Raw genomic sequence first — 20788 nt, forward strand, 5'->3', positions numbered from 1 at the left:
AATGTATGGTAACAAAATTCCTCCATTTGAATATATATTTGGATATATTGAATACCCAGTTTTGAGGCTATAGGCAGTAATTGAGATTTCAGCTGAGTATTGCAGAAATTAAATTTCTGTCTCTGCATTCACTCTTAGTAGGTTCTAGGAGCCTAGCATACAGCATTTTGCAGATATTTTGGAAAACACGTGTCATTATAGTCCCTATATTGTAATGTATTGCTTGCCTACCTCTGATTGTCCAGTCAGCAACTGATGCTGACACACACTGTTCTGGAGCTAGTTTTGACAATGCATGGGTATAAAATCACTATATTTTCATATATTGCATGCTCGGTTTTGAGGTCACAGACAGTCATTGAGGCTTTAGGCCTTTAGATCTTCTTTGGGTTTTATGAGCTTAGCCTGCAGTGTTTTGGAGATATTTATGCAAAACTGTGGTATTAAGTCCCCTACATGTCTCTCACTGACAGCGCAAGGTCACTGAGCTCTACAGCCAGTACAGCAGAGTGACAGGAGGAGTGGCTCATCTGTCACTGAATACCGATACCCACTTCTGAGGGTGTGGGCAGCAGCTGAGGTGGTATCCTCAGTAAATGTGGAAATAAAGGAACGATCTCTGTCTCAATTCAGTTTGTCTTCGGCATCTAGCAGCCACTGTATCAGAGATGTTTAGGTAAACGTGTGATATCTTATTTGTCAAATGCACAACAATACTGCACGCTTGCAGCAGTAATCGCAGGAAATGTCTTTCCTACGAGCTCACCAGAGGAGGATAAAAATCACAAACTTAAAGTTACAAAATAAGGTTACATAGTTATAGTGCAATAGAAATTAAATAAGATAAACTCAGACAAAATTCAATATAAACAGACCTGCTATGTGTCCAGGGTGCATGCAATACATCATGTCCAACTGGTGCAGTGTGCCGAATACAATGAAGACTGTATGTCCATGTAGACATTACGGTGATTTGCTGTAGATCTGTGGCTTATTTTAGGACATTATTTCTTAATATATTGGATTCCAGCTTTTGAGAGTACGGGCAGCAACTGAGGCTTAAACACCAGGGTATAACTGGTGTTAAATGAAAGATCTTCACTACTCTCAAATAGCCTGCAGTGATCTGGGGATAGTTATGAAAATGTGTAGTAATGTAGTCCCTACTTCATCATCACATCATCATCATCAAAAAATCTTATTAATTAATATTAATCAAACATTAATATTTAAGTTGATTAATTAAGGTGTTTCATTTATTATCTAATAAAATATGTGTTTATTAGCACGGGCTCTGCACACACAACAAAATGCAATCAAATGTATACGATAAAATGAAACAAGGACATGCAGGATAAACTGTAGGACAGTCACAAATAGACCCTAGTAAAAAGGTGCATTTTTAGTTTATATTTGAAGAGAGTCAAAGAATTTGTCTCAGCTGTCCGAAGGAAACTTTGCCCCAGCCGACTCGGCAATACCGCGTGTGGCCACACGATGGCACTGTCTCCGCCAGGAAAGGCGCTGGGCTGCACAGTCCTGAATCACCTCCTAGCCTGAAATTCTCTGTGACGGGGCTGCGGGACAGAAGCGAGGGCTCAGCAGGAGCGTCCTGCCAAGCACCCAGCAGACTGAACCTGAGGTACCTGGGGTGGTGCTGTCTGGGAGTTTCTGGGCTCTTTGGGGTTATCTGGGGTTGGTGTCTGGGAGTCTTTGGGGTTATCTGGGGGTGTCTGGGAGTTCCTGTGGTCTTAGAGGTTGTCTGGGAGTTTCAGGGAGTCTTTTGAGTTATCTGGGGTGGTGGAAGGGAGTTCCTGGGGTCTTTGAGGTTATCTGGGGGTGGTGTCTGGGAGTTTCTGGATGTGTCTCAGGCTATCTGAGGATGTCTGGGAGTTTCTTAAGACAGTGGGATATTTGGGCGTCTGGCAGTGTTGGAGGGTGTCTGGGTGTTTCTGTGGGTGTCTCGGGGTGTCTCAGGCTGTCTGAGGATGTCTGGGAGGGTCTGGCAGTGTCGGAGGGTGTCTGGATGTTTCTGTGGGAGTCTGGGGATTTCAGGAGGTGTGCAGGCCCGTCAGAGATGTCTGTGCGTGAGGAGAGCTGCGCAGCTCCTGGGACGACCAAGAGCAGCTCAGTCCGGTTCCCGCGGCAGTGAGCTGGGCGGCACCGAGAGCTGGTGTGGACGACCAGGACACACTGACTCTCCCGAGGTCAGACTGACTCAGGTCATTCCACACCAGTGTCAAGATGACTCCTCCTCACGGTTCAAACGCGGGTTTTTAGGGACACATGCAGCTCTTATAGAAAATTACCTGCCCAAAAAATCCCCAAAAGTGTTTAGGCAAAAAGCTGTTGAGTATTTTCTCAATGTAACGGTATGCGGTTTCTCAATGTAAAGAGACTATGCGCAATGTTATGGTATACAAAGTCACAACCAAGTTAAACTTAGTGAACGACTAGAAGAGATGTATTAATAAATCATGAAAAATCGCACTTCTCGTTTTGTCTATTCGAGTTGCAAGGAAAGGCTAAACTGCAGAGGCCGCCTGCTGGGCGCCGGGAGTTACAGTAGCGCGTTTTCCGGAGAGACTCGGCTAAGAAGCGGAACTAGTTTGGCCGCTGTGAGCCGCCGTAGTTCTTCACCGGTTTTCCAAGATGGGCGAAAAGAAGACTTCAGGTACGTATGCTCGTGTGAGAACTGAACAAAATACGTAACCTGGGATGTGGTTTTAGTGATCCGAAACGACAAGGACATTTCTTTCTGTTGTGTGGCGATGGGAGCAGTAAGATAACAACGCGTGATGCAGGAGAAGTGCAGTAACAGCTGTCGCCGAAGCAGTGTTTACATCTTTACAGCTGCGCATTCGACTGTCAGCCCCAGAATAAAACGTGTTTATTGCTCTTCTCGTTTCCGTATTTTAAACACACGAGCGTCACTCTTCCTTTACAGGGTTGTCATATGGTGTGTAATAACACTGCACTCAACCCGCTTGCTGTTATCAGAATCAGGCGGCCGCAGAGCCACAAACACAGTCAGTTACACGCTGAACAATACGAAGTGTGTGAAACTAGCCTTTTCTTGTTCCTAAAGATACCGGAAGGAGAAAAGGCTACGTGTTGGGTCAGTGAAGTGACGTTTGTTGGTCTGCTAGTGGAGTTTGTATGTCAGGTCGAGTGTTTGATATGAGGCGGGAGACTCTCAGCTTTTGTTCCTGGGTGCTGTTTTGCAGACGTGTTCAGCCGTGCTGGACCTGTCATGTGCTGTGTGTTCAAACTGCCCCTATGCCTAGGCTTGCCGCTGTGAGATCAGATGGCTTCAGAGAGGCAGTGGCAGTCGGGAGGGGGGTCTCACCAGTGTGGGGAGGCCTGATTGCGACCTTTGTGCGTGCGTGGGGTGCGTGCATGACCCCACTGTGGTGCGATCGCTAACTAACGCCCCCATCCCCGCTCCCCCCTCCCAGCTCGCGCCCAGGAGGCGAACCAGCGGCGGATCCTGGACCGGGCCACACGCCAGCGCCGCCTCAACCGCCAGCTGGAGGCGCTGGAGAAGGACAACTTCCAGGACGACCCGCACGCCAGCCTGCCCCAGCTGGCCAAGCGCCTGCCGCAGTTCGACGACAGCGCGGAGCCCGGTGAGTGCCGCCGTCGCCGGTCGTGCTCGGCGCACGGCGATGTGCGGGAAGATTCCGTAGTGTGATGAGGCCTCTCTTTTGTGTGTTTGCCCGTAAATCTGCATGGCTGTCGCATTAGCCAGGTCTGCTGCTGCCTTCGGCGATGCTCAGTCAGCACAGGTTCCAGCAGTCGTGCTGCTTCTGAGGTCTCTTTCATCAGGCTTCTTTCCCCCAGCCCACAGGGAAAAAAGACATGGTCTGCAATTACTGTGCAGTAGTCAGAAATGCTGGGAATCACACTGGCTGGCCATTCCCAGTGTTTTTGGACAGGATGTGCGTTTGGAAGTGCTCTGTGCGTGTATGCCTTGAGTGCCACGTTCCTTTACTGTTAAGTGCAGCGTCTTTGATATTTGCAGCCCCCAGCTTGAGTCCTGTCTCAGGATCTGTATTGTGTCCCTGGAGGATGATTTCTTAGGGTGACCAGGGGGGTCTGTGAAAGGGGCCGTCTTGCACAGTGACGGCCCCCGTCTCCAGGCTCCGGCGCTGTGATTCTTGCCGTAGAGGGGACTTCTTCCTCCTCCAGATCCTGTAATCACCTCCCGGGCTCCGGCACTGGTGACCTCTGTCTCCCCCCACCGCAGGCAAGAAGAGGAAGAAGACCAGAGGCGACCACTTCAAGCTGCGCTTCCGCAAGAACTTCCAGGCGCTGCTGGAGGAGCAGGTGAGGAGCACCGGCTGCCGGGGGGGCACAGAGTCCTGTTGCATAGCAAGTTATAAGAGAAGATCACTTTATTAGCCCTATACAATTTCTTGAATTAGGAATTGGTCTTTTCGCATATCCCAGCTTGCTCTCCACGAGACACACAGACAGGGAGAGAAGCTTGGGGTCAGAGTGCAGGGTCAGCCATTTATACAGTGCCCCTGGAGCAGTTGGGGTTAAGGGCCTTGCTCAGGGGCCCAACAGAGTAGGATTCCTCTGCTGGCCACAGGATACGAACCAGCAACCTTCCGGCCACAGGCCGGTACAGATCCTTAGCCACAGAGCTACCACTCCACCGGTTGAGCCACTTCGGGATATAGCAGCAGCAGGGAGCTCTTGCACACATCCTAACGAGTGAAATTGGGAATCGGAGCTCTTTTCCCCTGGGATCTCCGCCGGCAGCTCCGGTCAAGATCGGCTTGATATCCGCACCTGACCTGAACCTGAGCAGCACCTGGGGCTACATCTGTGCAAGAGCCCCTGCTGGTGCTGAAACTCCCAGTGGAGCAGACTACTGTGCAGTAGGAGTCGGATTGACAAAACTAAAACATGGAGAGCAGCAGACTGCTGTTTAGTGGGAGTCTAACAACACTCTAAAACCTGGAGTGGCTCAGGATGCTATGCAGCAGGAGTCTGACTAAACTGTTGAGGGAGAATCACAACGAGAATCAGCCAAAGGCTTTAATATAATCCCTTTAATATTTTTTGTTTAAGGCTGCTTTTCATGTAGTTGTTTTGTATGTTTGATTAACTGTATTTTTTCTCTTAGAAGAAATCTGTGAAATTTAATGATATAGAAGAAATGTTGCGCAGTTGAAGATAGACCCTGGAAACTGTGATTAAAAATCTGAGAGCGAGGGATGAAGCCTCAGGCCGGCTCAACTAATTGCCCCCTGCCCACTCTTGCAGAACCTGAGTGTGAGCGAGGGTCCGAACTACCTGTCTGCCTGCGCCCCGCCGTCCAAGCTGCCCCAGAGGCACTTCTGCGCTGTCTGCGGGTTCCCCTCCAGCTACACCTGTGTGTCCTGCGGGGCGCGCTACTGCTGCGTCCGCTGCCTGGGCACGCACCAGGAGACCAGGTGAGCACAGCGCCCCCTGGCCCTCGCCGCTCGCCATTGCCAGCCAGTGGCACCACAGTCACCAAGGGGTGAGCTCCAGGCAGCTTGGGTGTCACCGCCCCTGCCCCATGGCAAGGCTGGGGTGCCCATGACTCCCAGCACGGTCAGTGAGAGCTGCGCTGCTCCTCCCTCTGATGGCTGAGCCCTGCTGCTGGGGCAGCAGTGCAGGATTCAGTGGAGGGGTGGAAGTGGGCTCCTGCGGAGACAGGGACAGTGACAGCTCTCGTCCTGCTGGTCCTGCTCAGTACCATTCTCTCAAGGCTCTGCGGCAAGCGACAGCCGGCTATCGAGTCTTTCAGTGAGCGCCGTTTGCCATAAATTCCCTAATATCAAAGCCAAGCAGCTGTGCTGCTGACCGACTTCGAAACAACAAGTCACCTTTCCAAGACTCTTCCAAAAAAATCAGTCTGTGTCTCTGGGCTCGTCAGCTGGTCGACTTCTGCTCCCTCCTTCTCTGGTCCAGTGCAGAGCAGAGGCTCTGCCAGCTTCCCAGTGGAAGTTCATGACCAACCTGGACGCCTCAGCTTCCTGGTTTTAAATGTCACCTGACCAATCGGGTGCCGCCGCTTGGTCAGGTAACAGAGGATGGTAGGTCATTCCCCAAAGGCCTTCTGGGGATTGTGGTCTCAGACTAGATCCACCAGCTTGCCTGAACCTACCGCCCACTTACTTTGGTGTTCCAGATGATATAGTGAAATATTTCTGCCTGTAGTTCATAGAAGGACGAGGATATTGAAAGAAGGCGTGTGGACATGTATTGGCAGCTATCTATTCAATCAGGTGAAGATTTTAATAGAGGAACAGCTGCCTCTCTTATTGATTCTTCATTATGTGCTCAGTGACTGCCCTTCTGCAGGGCGGTTTATGGTGAAGTCAGATTTTGGTGTCAGTGTGGATACAAAGGGAGCAGAAAGTTTAGATGCTGTGCTGCAGCAGGCTGCCTGCGTGTGTCCTGTGGTCAGCGTTTGGCTTCCTGTTGCAGGCGAGTTCAGTGAACACAGCCCCCTGCTCAGTTCCTCTCTCTGTGTTACAGGTGCCTGAAGTGGACGTTATGATGGCGCGAAGATGACTTGTCACCCCCTCTCCCTCCCCGCCCCTCTCATACTGTCCAGCTGGTTCCAAGAGTCTCCTAATGCTGTTAGGATCCCTCTCCACTCAACACACACGCACACCAACACCCATCACACACCCAACACACCCCAACACTTGTCACACACTTGACACATCGAGCATGCACCTCGACACCCAACACACATCTCGACACCTATCACACACCTGAAACACACCCCGACACCTGTCACACAACTGACACATCCAGCATGCACCTCGACACCCAACACACACCTCGACACCTATCACACACCTGAAACACACCCCGACACCTGTCACACAACTGACACATCCAGCATGCACCTCGACACCCAACACACACCTCGACACCTATCACACACCTGAAACACACCCCGACACCTGTCACACAACTGACACATCCAGCATGCACCTCGACACCTATCACACACCTGACACACACCCCAACACCTGTCACACACCTGACACATCCAGCATGCACCTCGACACCCAACACACACACACACACCAATCACACACCTGACACAGACCCAACACCCAACACACACCTCGACACCTATCACACACCTGACACACACCCAACACCTGTCACACACCTGACGCATCCAGCATGCACCTCGACACACAACACACACCCTATCACACACACAACACACCCCACAACACCTAGCATCTCCCACACTCCCTGCACACACTGCTAGTCTCCTCGTGCGCTGGTTTTGTGTGCAGGTGCCTGTAGATAGTGTAGACGTGTTTGTATCCAGTGAAATAAAGGTTTATTTTTGCAGATAAGGGGGTGGCTGTTGTTTCCACTGTGGATGTGTACCCCAGGAGTGTGGACAGGAAGACACAGGCTGCATGTGAGCATCAGCCCAGTTCTGGACAGGGATGGGCCTGGTGTCCGAGGTCCCTGCTGAACCAGGCAGAACCGGGCCTGCTGACAAGCGAGTCGGGCCGCTGGAACAGCAGGAGCTGCCTCTCCCAGAGTCTTGCAAGATGTTTTCTTTGACTTTATCTCAGGGGGGAAGCAGATCGCTGTGTCCAGGCTTTATCCCCCCTGTCCTGATCTGGGGTTCGAACCCGGGTCTGTATATTTGGCGCAGGGCGAGGGCGATTGGGGGTCACCCCAGGATCCGGGTTGGTAGCTGATGTCTGGGTTTTGGGGCTCAGCCTGGCCCTCTTGAGATCAGCTCTATCTCTTTACCCACGAGGCTCAGCAGGCCCATCTCTTCACCCAAGAGTCTCAGCGAGTCCATCTCTACCCACGAGGCTCAGCAGGTCTGTCTTTTTACCCACAAGGCTTAGCGGGTGTCTCTTTACCCATGGGGCTCAGCAGGTCTCTCTGGGTGAACAGTAATAACACTCAGGTTTGGTCCTTTAAAGCCCTGATATATAATAAATCTGAAGCCTGTCACTTCGCTGTGTGACCAATTAAGCAAGTGATTTGTTCAATCACATCCTTAAATTTGATCACTTCGGTCGAAAACCTGAGTGTCCTTAATCCCTCAAAGACTGGAGATCCCTCATCCTAACGAAGAACTTCCTTCCTGACTTCCAAGATCCAAGTCTTTTTTGCCAGCGGGACTTTCCTTGGGCGCTAAGGAGGTGAGGACCGGGGCGGCAATGAGAGTAGCGCGCCCCCTCGTGGCGCCGGTAGGAAACGTCTTCCCGGGTGGTGGCGAGATCTGAAGCGCGCGCCTCGATCCTTTTTCCGCCGGATCTCTGAAAGTAAAGTGTTGTCCACTTCTGGATCATTTGGGTGCTCCGTTTCGAAGAGGAGCACCGAGGACGTTTTATGCGCCAGAGTGAACGAAGTAGAAGCCACCCGCAAGCGGAGTAACTACTGCAAAGAGCGGACCCGATCTCTCTGCGCCCGGGCCGAGCGCCCCGAGCAGTCTCGCCGCTGGCCTCTCGGCTCTGCGCTGGCGGGGGCGAGCGGGGAAGGAACCAGCCATGCGGAGACTGCTTCGAGTTTGGGGAGAAAAAAAAAAACAATAATCATTGTCTTGGTTCTTTCGCACCCTGTGAAAAACTACACGTCCGTCTCACCCGTGTCTTTCGCGTGAGCGACTCCCCTGGATTGTGCAGGAGGAGTTCAGTTTGAATACACGGGTTGATCCTACCGCGGATTCAGCTGTTTGCCCGACCAGTTGCTCAGGGGGCTCTTAGCCTTTTGCTGCAGGGCTCCAGATTTAAATTGCGAATTTAGCAGCGTGATCCATGGCTCAGTTTTGAATTAGTTTCCTTTTAATTACTGGTGTCTAGAGATTATATCACTGCTGCTCAAACAAGACGAACTCTCCGGAAATCGGGGACGTGTACAAAATGATATGAAAACAATAATAGAGCAAGTAAAGGTTTATTCCATGCTGAAAACAGAAGAAGAGAAACCCAGCGTTTCGACAGTGTGCGCTTGTACAGGAGTCACACCACAGCCCCAACGTGTTTCTTTTCTCCTCTTTCAGTATGGAATAAACCTATTGTCCCTTTGCAGGCTACGCCTGCTGAGGCAGCACCCTACTAAAAATCAAATCAATTCAATGTATTTGTATATAGCGCCTTTCACAACACGGTTGCCCCAAGGTGCTTAACAAAGCAAGTGGCCGAACATGCTGTGAAAACAGAACAGAGAAGGCCAGAGACAATGCAGGAGAGCCGACACGATCGTGGACATGTTCCTACGTAATGCGAGGCAGCAGTAGTTTCGAGAAACAAACTTGAAAACCTTTACCTGGTCTGTTTTAGTAAATATTCTAGCTACAGTATGCGCAGGACTATGCGACTCGTTATTTTCCAAACAAAATCTGTGAGACAAACTGCCCACCCGTGTTTGCTCTAAGAGCTCCGTGAAGTTGCCCCCCTACAAACAGCACAGACGATGAAACCCACCTCATTCGTTAGTGCTGCGTTTGTGCCGGTTTGTGCCGTTGAAAGTAACTTCCCAGCTGCTTTCGTTCCCGAAATATAGCGCCTTGTTTTTCGGGTGATCTCGTGACCATGCGCGGTGACTTTGACCTCCAGTGACCCCGTCTGCCGAGTTCAAGCGCTCTGTTACCGGTGCGAGAGGAACAATTCTGCAGTTGTGTTTCTTTGTTTGCCCAGGTGGGGGTTAATTTTGCATTTAATAGCAGTATCTTTGTGTGAACAGGAAAATAAAATTGCCACCAATGTCATACCCTCATCAGAAGAGTTGCGGACGTAGCCTTAAAAGGTGAACATTATCGAGTATCTGCATGGTCTTACGAAGAGGCTTGAACTAGCACGGCTCATTATTTCGTAGCTGTGTCCTTTTATTTAGATGATAAAATCAGCGCACACAATAAACTGACCTGCGCACAATAAACTGACCTGCGCACAAAAAATAACCCCCCCCCCAAATATGATAAAAATAAAACAAACACGGTCGTCTACTGAAAAATGCGAAATGGACCCATGAGACTGGCTGCGAGAGGCCCAACTTGGCTGTGTGCAGTATTACTGCTACTCGGTCATCGATATCTGTGCGCTCGTCGTCTCGTACCTCAGCGCTCATGCTCGCTCCACACTCGGTCTCCCTGTCAGAGCTCGTCCAGTCGCTGGCCCGGTCTATGCTTCTATGAGAATGACTATACTAACTAAAAAACAATTACAGCTTTACAATTGTACGCACACTCAATGTAGTGCGCGCAAGTTTATGTCACAGTGGGGAAAAAGTGCACGACTTGAAATTTGTGCGCACGCAGTGCCGTTACAAATGAGAGGGAACAGTGCCGCCCACAGAAGGAGCGCTCAGGAGACGGGCAGTTTGCACCCTGGGTCCCAGTACTGCTGTGGTGCAGAGTCTACTGGCAGAGGAGGAGTCCTCACAGGTAGCTTTTCATCTACAGGGCTCAAAGAGCCAGAAGGGGTGTTTTGTTCCAAGGGACACAAGGACCCCCTTCCCCCTTTTTGTGTGTGCTCTTCTCCCAGCTGGGGCGCAGGGAGTTTAAGCAGAACGAACAGCTCTTTTGAGAGGGGATGCAAGTCTTTCGGCTGCAGCACAGTTGAAGCCAATAAACCCGACAATTCACCTTTGGACTATAAATGCTGTCACATGATGCTCACCGTTCGCGCTTGTACCTTTGGCGTGATTCATTATGCTAATTCCAAGGTGCGTGTCTCTCCCATCTGAGCGTCTCTCCTGCACTCCCTTCCTGTCCCTCACGGGTGCTGTCGGTCTGTTGTGTCGCTCCTCCTTCAAACCTCCCGAGCTGAGCTCGGGTCCAGGCGAGTGGGGACGGCCCGCCAGTCTGCGCGTCTCAGGTCGGCGTCCCTGTCCTCTTCCTCCTCCTCCTCCTCCTCGCTCAGCCGCGATGACGATCGGCCTGAGGCTGGCCACCCTCGCGCTTCTCCTGGCTGTCATCCTCTTCCTCCGCTCTTCCTACCGGCTGGCGGAGACCGCGCGCCTGACCCTCCGGCACGAGAGCTCCTCACGGTAAAGCCCTCTCCTCCCTCCCTGTGCTGCGAGTCTCCTTCGCCCTGGAAAACTTTTTTTTTTCCATTCTGCTTTTTTTCCATTCGAACACAGAAGTTTAGACCGCAGATCTAGCGGTGTTTGCTGATCAGTCGCTCAGTCAATTCTATTTTACTCGTCTCCTGGGCTTGTGTGTTGCAAATACTTCTGCGTGCTAAATGGTAACCTACAGACATACAAAACAACTTAGAGTAACGGGCTATCTCTTTAAATACAATGCAATGCAAGTATGAAACGGAGTCCCCAGACATTGTTTTACGGTTTGATGCTGAAGATTCCTAGTGATGTGCTGTTGTTATTTACTTTATAAGACCATAACACGTTGAATTTTCTAAAGAAAAGGGAAGTTATGCCCTTAAATATATGCGTCACTTAGTTGAGCGTGCATGAACTTTGACCGTGATAAGAACCATGATTCTTAAGGATCATAACAACCCATCCAAGACGAACGATATAAGGCTCTAGACCTGTAGTGCACACCCAGACTCAACGAAATGTATTGGCATGTCTGATAATAATAGCATTGCTGAAGAATAAAAAATGTCTTTATAAATATTTACAGTACAATCGTGTTATTGAACATTTACGTACATCACCTAAACTATTATTGCGTACAGTCAACTGTCGGGCAGGTGTGGGAATTTGTTCGTGCTTAACCTGCAGGCAGCAGCGACTCGCTCTGCTCCTCTGAAAGAGCCTCATTGTGTCCTTTTTGCGGTTTAACGACAATGTTCCCCTAGGGGGCAGCATAGTTGCGTACTGGGCCCGGGTTCAAATCCTGGGGTGCTGTGTGTGCGGAGTTTGTATGTTCTCCTTGCGCCCGTTGCTTGCCGGGGTAGACTCCCCTGTGACCCTGTATTAGATAAAGCAGCTAGCAAATGGGTGGATGTTCCCCCTGTTTTTAAAAGAGGCGAACATGAGACCTACATATATCGCGAAGCTGTTTCTAAGCTCTGGAGGAAGCCGCAGTCTCAGAGCTGTGAGAGCACTAACAGCTGGCTTGTTCTACAATCATGCTGTAAATGCTGTACTTGTCCAGAGGGAAACATCTTCTGCTTCAGGATCTGGGGACGTGTCATTTCAGATGTTTGCCGCGCTTTTGTGTGTGTGTGTGTGTGCGTGTGCAGTCCACGTTCCATGAAACATGAAGGTGCACATCATAAAATGTTTTAGGCAACTGTAATAAGCAAATACAAAATGGCCTCACACAGCCGCATTATAGTTTTAACATAAAATATTTTGTTTCCTGTGAGCACTATAACACCCAACGTCCGGTATTGTGGGATCAGCCCAACCACATGTTTCCCTTATCTGAATTTAGCCGAAGCTTCTCAGAAACAGAATACACAGAAACATAGTGGAAGTTCTCCCTCAAACACTGGTATAGTAGATAGAAGAGGCGTGCACTGCTTTCGGACAGTGAAACATTTAACTCAGTTCCGAAGTGATTCATATATAGAAAACAAGTGGGCTGTTTAAAACTGCTTTAAAACATAAACAGGTTTTTTTAGCTAGTAGTGAATGGATTGATTAAGTAACCAGGGTATCGACTTCAACAACATGACTGGGTGCCTTGTTCCACACTCCCACTGCCCTTTGTGTAAAGGCATCCCTCCTTAAAGTGCATTTATAACCGGGAACCGGAAGCACTTCTGAACACAAAGGGTGGTGGGAGTGTGGAACAAGATGCCAAGGTTTGTTGTTGTTACCCTGGCTTTATTCAAGACAGAGCCGGATGAGATCCTTCAGTGAGGAGAGGAGGCATATCTTTACACAAAGGGTGGTGGGGGAGTGGAACTAGCCAAAGTTATCCAAAGGGCTACTAATGATAAGAGCGCAAGATCTGCATCTCTGCCTATTTCCCCTGGAGCATGCACGTCCTGTCTCCCTCGCACAGCACTGCACTTGGGGATTCTGCCTCGACAACAGAACCTACACCAGCTCTCAAGCCGTCCCCCATCTGGGGTTCCCCAAACTCTGTGTTTCAGGAAGGCGAGCCCCACGCCCCCGATCTCCGAGGAGATGGCCCTGCGCTGCCTGCAGCTCCAGCGGGAGGTCCTGGGGATGCAGTCGCTGAAGAAGTGAGTCTTGGTCATTCCGTCTTCTCCCGGCGCGCTCTTCCCAGCCACGCAAGCAGAACAGGTTACAGGCGTCAGACAATTGCGGAAGATAAGGATCTCTTAAATGGTAGGAAGTTGCAAGTAGCTCTGTAAACACACAGGTACCATGTGTGCATGTGTTTGAGCAGTAAAAATGGAACCATCACCATCACCCTGTGACTCTGATCTGATACGGGAAGGAGCTGTTTCTGTAGCGGATGTCCTACACTTCTGGACAGGTTACAGGATTAAGAGGAGACTGGAGGGGTCTGTCTGTCCCTGTGTCTCTGCTGTCCCTGGTCCTCTCTGTCTGTCTGTCCCTGTGTCTCTGCTGTCCCTGGTCCTCTCTGTCTGTCCCTGTGTCTTTGCTGTCCCTGGTCTGCTCTGTCTGTCCCTGTGTCTCTGCTGTCCCTGGTCCTCTCTGTCTGTCTGTCCCTGTGTCTCTGCTGTCCCTGGTCCTCTCTGTCTGTCCCTGTGTCTTTGCTGTCCCTGGTCTGCTCTGTCTGTCCCTGTGTCTCTGCTGTCCCTGGTCTGCTCTGTCTGTCCCTGTGTCTCTGCTGTCCCTGGTCCTCTCTGTCTGTCCCTGTGTCTCTGCTGTCCCTGGTCCTCTCTGTATGTCCCTGTGTCTCTGCTGTCCCTGGTCTGCTCTGTCTGTCCCTGTGTCTCTGCTGTCCCTGGTCTGCTCTGTCTGTCCCTGTGTCTCTGCTGTCCCTGGTCCTCTCTGTCTGTCCCTGTGTCTCTGCTGTCCCTGGTCCTCTCTGTCTGTCCATGTCCCTGTCTTTCTGCTGTCCCTGGTCCTCTCTGTCTGTCTGTCCCTGTGTCTTTCTCTCTGCATGTATCTGTATGTTTCTCTGTGTGAGCGGTGAGGGATGTCAGGAGATGCCCAGTGTCGGGTTTGAAAAGTGTCAGGGAACGAGACAGGGACAGTTGAACAGTTAGACTAACCTGTCAGGCCCTCTGGTGTATTCCTGTTCCAGCACACCTGTGTACTTTTTTTGTGTGTTGACTGCAGGGTGAACTCCACGCTGCTCTGTGGGCAGGTGACGCAGCTGATGCGCTGTCCCTGGACTCTGAACCTCACCCAGCTGGAGCAGCAGAGGTCAGAGCCCCCACAACACACACACACCAGAACAGGGCTTCAGAGTGCATTTCTACACAGTACAGTTATCCGGTGCTCAGACTGGCACCTTCTCCACATTTGGCTTTTAGATGTGGTCTCCACTCCTAGTCCAGTAGGTTTTCTACTCATCAATTAAATACATCTGAACTGTGATCTGTTAAGCAGATGACACAGTGTATTTTGGTACCCAGACTGTTCTTATTCCAGATACTCTGGTACCCAGACTGCTCATGTTACAGATACTCTGGTACACAGAGTGCTCATGTTACAGATACTCTGGTACATGGACTGCTCATGTTACAGATACTCTGGTACACAGACTGCTCATGTTACAGATACTCCGGTACTTATATCACTTGTAAGACTGCTATGGAGACTGCTAGTGTTACAACAGTATACAGTTCTGTACACTCCTGTACAGTACAAAACAGTACAGTATGGTATACAGTACCACAGTACTCCATAAAGTAACACTGTGCACTACAGCACTATACAACTGTGTATGAAACCACACAAGTGTAGTTTTATGCAGTGTCCTTCTGGCTAAGACCTGCAGAGAAGAATAGCACAGTAAAACCCTGAAAATACCATGGTAAAGAGCAGTGGTAACCACTGGTAATGGCCTCTCCACGGCAGGACACAGCTGGGCCTGTCCTGCAACGCCACCGGCCGACTCGTGATGACCCAGGACAACACCCCCCTGGGCGGGACGATCACCTACGATGCAGAGAAGAGGACGCGACAGGTGGACACAGAGATCTTCAACATGCTGCCTCAGGTACGAGTGAAGGGGCTGGTTTTCGTTTTCCTTCCTGCTCCCAGCTGTTGCTTGCCATGTCCGTCAGTAACACGTGGGAGTCACCCCGTTTCTCCTTCTGCGCCAGTGTGGCTGACTGGGCTGAGGCGCTGGAGTGATGGTCCTGTTTCTTAGGGGACGTCAGTTCAAATCCCACAGCTGATGTCAAGGTCCTGGACCAGCAGGAACCTCATTTTCATAAGTCTCAGCCAAATAAATGAATAATAATAAACTTTATTTTATATAGCGCCTTTAAAGGTGGCTTCTCAAAGCGCTTTACAGGATGACAATAACAATAAATAAGAAGAATACAACAATAAATAAGAAGAATACACAAGATAAGACACAATTACAATTACAACAATACAACAATAACAATAGAGGAGACCGTGGAAGGTGGTACTAAGAAGAGCAGAGGGGTGAAGAATGGAACCAGTTAAGTAAAGGCTTTTCTGAAGAAGAGGGTTTTGAGTCTGGATTTGAAGAGTTTAGAGAAGGTGACTCTCTGATATCCTTGGGCAAAGAGTTCCAGAGCTTGGGGGCATAACAGGAGAAGGCCCTGTCACCCATACAATGTAGACAGGCTTGGGGGACAGTAAGGAGGGCAGAATTTGAAGAGCGGAGGTTGCGAGGTGGGGAGTAGGGCGATAATAGTTCAGACAGGTATTGAGGTGCCAAGCCATGTAGAGCCTTATAGGTGAGCATGAGGATTTTAAAGTCCACACGGAATTTGACCGGAAGCCAGTGCAAGGACTCCAGGATAGGAGTAATGTGAACACTTGCGCTAGACCTGGTCAGGATTCTGGCTGCTGAATTTTGGACATACTGCAGTTTGTTCAGAGTAGATTTAGATACCCCAGCGAGTAGAGCATTGCAGTAGTCAATTCAAGAGAACACAAATATGCTGATCAGCTTTTCAGCCACAGTTAATGATAGCATAGGGCGTAGTCTTGCAATATTTCTAAGGTGAAAAAAAGATGTTTTCACTGTATGCTGCACATGTCGAATGTTAAGCCAGAATCGAATATAACCCCAAGGTTTTTCAATTTTGATTGAAGCTCAAGTACAGAGCCATCTACAGACAGGGTTACAGGACTAGCTTTACGAAGTTGATGGGGGGTACCAATAAGCATGACTTCAGTCTTGTCGCAGTTAAGATGAAGGAAGTTTTGTGTCATCCAAATTTTTATGTCAGAGATGCAATTAGATAGAATAGAGACAGCCACATCAGTGTCAGGTTTGGTATGGATGTATATTTGAGGATTGTCAGTGTAAAAACGAAAGCTGAAGCCATGTGATCTTAAAAGCTGACCAAGTGGGAACATGTAAAGCTGAAGAGCAAGGGGCCCAGTATTGAGCCCTGGGGGACATCAGACTTGACAAGACCAATTTCAGACCTGTACCCATCGAGAGAGACAAAGTGACAGCGATCAGTGAGGTAAGATTTAAACCATTTGAGGGCAGTGTCAGAAACTCCAAACAGTCTCGAGACGAGAAAGTAAGATGTTATGGTCAACAGTGTCAAAGGCAGCACTGAGATCAAGAAGGATGAGTATGGAAAGAGAACCAGAATCAGAAGCTATTAGGAGATCGTTGGTGACTTTGACCAGGTCAGTTTCTGTGCTGTGAAGTTGACGGAAGCCAGATTGGAGGGGTTCGAAAAGGTTGTTTGTCATACAGAAATTACAGAAAATGAATATCAGTTTGTTCTATACCGGGTGGCATGGTGGCACACTGGTGATGTCTCGCAGCCCTGAGGCCCCGAGTTCAGTTTCTGGGGTGCTGTCTGTGCGGAGTCTGTATGTTCTCCCCATGTTCAAGTGCGTTTCTACCCTCAGTCCACGGACATGCTGCTGGGAAAACTGGCCCTGGTGTGTGTGTGTGTGTGTGTGTGTGTGTGTGTGTGTGTGTGTGTGTGTGTGTGTGTGTGTGTGTGTGTGTGTGTGTGTGTGTGTGTGTGTGTGTGTGTGTGTGTGTGTGTGTGTGTGTGCGCCCTGTGGTGGACTGGCATCCTGTCCAGGGTGAACCCTGCCTCGTGCCTGTTGCTAGCTGGTATAGGCTCACGTGACCCTGGAGCAGTTAAACTATGGAGAATGGTCAGTTTAATCATTAATAATACCTCATCCAATGTCTGGATAGAACATGTAACAGTTGCTGACATACAGTAGATCCACCGAGACTACAGACAGAGCTCTATAAGGGGTTCAAACCTTGCTCCCGAAGCAATGAGACTGGGTCCTGCAGCCAGGTTTCCTCAGACAGCGGCAGCGCCTTTAGAGCGGGCTCCCCGCCTCTGCTCCCGACCCTGACGCTCCCTTCCCCCCTCAGAGCCCCCCCTGGGCCGGCGGGCCGGGGGCTCGGCTCGGGCGCTGCGCCGTCGTGGGGAACGGAGGGATTCTGCGGAACAGCAGCTGCGGGGCCCACATCGACCGGGCCGACTTCGTGATCAGGTACCGGGCGCCTTCCTGCTCCTGTCCTGGCCACGCATCTTCTGTGCAGGGCAGAGTGTCACAATGGGGGGTCCGGTCTTTGACCCAGCCTCTGCGGGCAATCCAAAAATTAAATAAAGTCTTTTAAGGTCTTTTACAGTTGATTACAGAAAAAATACCCTTCAATAAAAGTGCAGTCGCCTTCAGTCTTGGTTGGAAGTGTTACCAATTATGCTGTTAATGTTAATAATTAGACCAGCTAACTAAGACTGGTTCTACGCTAACCAGAAACTCGAGTTGGATCAAATGTCAGACAACACGGGCCGGCTAGGAGTGGACCACTGGTCTTTGGTTTCCTCAGTCCTGGTCCTCTATCTGGCAGGATTCCCAACAGGAATCAGCTGTACCACAGTCTGACAGGATTGCCAACAGGAATCGGCTGTATCATGATCTGGCTGGATTCCCAGCAGGAATCACAAACTGTATGCGGAATGGTTGAGTCTTACACAGTTGGTTTGGCATGTTTGGGGTTGAGAGGGAAGCTGTGTCTAACTTTCCTGGAATTCAGTATGACGGCATCCCAGAATCGAGCTTTCACTCTCCCTCTCCATGTTCCAGGCTCAATCTGCCCCCCCTGAACTACAGCAGGGACGTGGGGGTGAAGTCCAGCCTGGTGACAGTCAACCCCTCTCAGATCATCAAAAGGTACAGTAACTGTATCTCAGGAAGTCGCTGTACAGCGGTGGACATGCCCCCCCTTGCCCTGTGTCACCTGGGTGCTCTGGCACTGTTTACATGTTTACATGTTCAGCCCCACTCCTCCAGACACCAACAGCTACTGAGCCCAGTTCTTGGATTGTCAATTAAACCCTTTAACCCGCCACAAGCTCTGACATTGATGATCTCCACAGCAACAGACTCTGGAGGTGATGATCTCAGTAGTGCTGAGCTCTGATGCCGGTGATCTTATCAACGCTGGGCTCTAGTGGTGATGATCTCCATAGTGCTGAGCTCTGATGCTGGTGATCTCCATAATGCTAAGCTCCAGTGATGATGATCTCCACAGCTCTGAGCTGTGATGGTGATGATCTCCACAGCACTGAGCTGTGATGGTCTCCACAATGCTGAGCTGTGATGGAGATGATCTCCACAGCACTGAGCTGTGATGGTGATGATCTCCACAGCGCTGAGCTCTCATGCTGATGATCTCCATAGCACTGTGTTCTACAATGCAAATGGCCCAGCTCATCCAAGTGTCTGGACCCTAAAAAATGTGGTTCCTCCCATCTGCAGCTACAGGAATCTGAACTACGCCAGGAGGCCCTTTGTGCAGAGAGTGTCCACATACAAGAACGCCCACCTGGTCCTGCCGGCGTTCGCCTACTCCAGCTGCACCGACCCCTCCTTCCGAGTGTACTACACCCTGCAGGACAACCGCCCCCACCAGAGGGCGCTGTTCTACCACCCGGACTACCTGCGCCAGCTCGCCATCTACTGGCAGGAGAAGGGCTTGCGGGAGACGCGGCTCTCCACGGGGCTGATGATGGTGAGCGCGGCCCTGGAGGTCTGCGACCGCGTCGAGCTCTACGGCTTCTGGCCCTTCTCCTTCGACCTCTCGGAGCGGCCCCTGTCCAACCATTACTACGACGACGTGCCGCCGAAAAGGGGCATGCACGCCATGCCCGAGGAGTTCCTGAGGCTGCTGCGCATGCACAGCCAGGGCGTGCTGCGGTTGCGCGTCGGACAGTGTCCGTGACGAGCCCAGCGCCGCTGCAGAGGCTTCCCCAGTTCGTACAACTGGGTGTTTCTCCCACAGTGACACACGACCCAGAGGACACCAGGGGAGACGATGTGGCAGTGCATGTGAAACTGAGATCAGGAGGCACTTCTTTACACAAAGAGTGGTGGGACTCCGGAACGAGCTGATACCAGGGCTGCTTTCAGGAGATGGCTGGATGAGATCTTGGGATCCTCTGGCTAGTGAAAAAAACTCAGTAATGGGACATTAAGTAATAGGGTATTCTGGGTGTTTAGTAATGGGGTATTCTGTAATGGGGTCTTATGTAATGGTGGAAAAGGAGTTGGGTGTTAGGTAATATGGTGTTGAGTGATGTGGTGTTAAGTAATGAGTCATTAAGTAATGGGGTATTCTGTAACAGGGTGTTTAGTAATAGGGTGTTAAGTAATGGGGTATTCTGTAACAGGGTGTTTAGTAATAGGGTGTTAAGTAATGGGGTATTTTGTAATGGGGTATTCGGTAAACGAATGTTTAGTAATGGGGTGTTCAGTAACAGCGGGGAAAAGCAATGGGGTGTTAAGTAATGTAGTATTCAGTAAAGGCACATTAAGTAATGGGGTGTTAACATTCGGCAGCATTCAGACATTCGGTAACAGGGTGTTTAGTAGTGAGGTGTTAAGTAACGAGGTGTACAGTAAAGTAATGGGGTTAGGGAAAATTGGGGTCCGATGTTGTAATTGCTTGAAAGATTCTCTCATTTCAGATAAAAGCAGAGTAAAAGGTTTTTCAGTTCAACAACACAAATCTTCAGATAGGGAGCCTTTTTATTAAAAGCCTATACATGGTCAGAGGGCTCTGCTGCCTCTGTTTACTCAGGGACCTGCTGTTACTCTTGAGAGCTGGGGTCCCCGATCCCTGTCCTGGGGTGTCTGAGCTCTTTACTCAGACAGAAGAGTACGTTTCCGCCCCGCCTGATGTCCCCTCCAACACTTTGTGATATCCCTGGACGTTCACACAGCAGAGCCTGCTTTATGGCTTCAATTAAAGCTCGCTGAAGCAAATGGTTTCTTTTGTGAGCTTTTTTTTTTCTGCACAGAGAAGTGAGAACGTGTCTCGCAAACCGAACTACAAACCCCAAGTGTCTATATAGCGCCTTGCATGCCACAGGCTGCGGGGCTGCTCTCGGGAGAGACCAGGGTAGCCTCAGCAATCACAGCGGGAAGGAGAGACGTCAGGCAGGGAGTCCCTGCCCTCGCGGATGTGTGGCCCCCATCGCGCGGCCACGTGTCGGTTCGGAGATGCACGACTTGCAACAGCGCTTGCCCCCGGAGGGCAGTTGAGGCCGCGCAAGCACGACGCGCCACGAGCGAGCGATCTACGCGCACGCGACGGCCGCAGGCACCAGCTTGGCACGTGTCCTGGGCGACCAGGAAGTTCCACCACTTCTCTGGAGCCGAGGTGCGTTTGGGGAGCTTGTTTGCTTTCTGAGCGCCGGGGGTGATTTCTGTTCACCATTATTTGCATACAGGATCTTCATGT

At 50.4% G+C, this 20788-nt stretch overlaps 2 protein-coding genes across 2 annotated transcripts; both read left to right on the forward strand.

The window, feature by feature from the left end:
* The first annotated feature begins 2519 nt into the window (after positions 1 to 2519).
* Positions 2520 to 7367, forward strand: znhit1 (zinc finger, HIT-type containing 1). Its single transcript, XM_088628397.1, has 5 exons — positions 2520 to 2674; positions 3459 to 3629; positions 4250 to 4329; positions 5278 to 5447; positions 6520 to 7367. Exons 1-5 carry the CDS (start codon positions 2653 to 2655, stop codon positions 6539 to 6541), a joined length of 465 nt encoding a protein of 154 aa, XP_088484523.1. The 5' UTR covers positions 2520 to 2652; the 3' UTR covers positions 6542 to 7367.
* A 2840-nt stretch (positions 7368 to 10207) lies between these two features.
* Positions 10208 to 20310, forward strand: LOC148672610 (alpha-N-acetylneuraminide alpha-2,8-sialyltransferase-like). Its single transcript, XM_088628396.1, has 7 exons — positions 10208 to 11028; positions 13056 to 13148; positions 14179 to 14265; positions 14923 to 15064; positions 17411 to 17532; positions 18130 to 18216; positions 18805 to 20310. Exons 1-7 carry the CDS (start codon positions 10691 to 10693, stop codon positions 19265 to 19267), a joined length of 1332 nt encoding a protein of 443 aa, XP_088484522.1. The 5' UTR covers positions 10208 to 10690; the 3' UTR covers positions 19268 to 20310.
* The last annotated feature ends 478 nt before the right edge of the window (positions 20311 to 20788 follow it).

The sequence above is a fragment of the Lepisosteus platostomus genome, chromosome 4, assembly GCF_059453375.1.
Source record: "Lepisosteus platostomus isolate fLepPlt1 chromosome 4, fLepPlt1.hap1, whole genome shotgun sequence".
Classification (NCBI taxonomy): domain Eukaryota; kingdom Metazoa; phylum Chordata; class Actinopteri; order Semionotiformes; family Lepisosteidae; genus Lepisosteus; species Lepisosteus platostomus.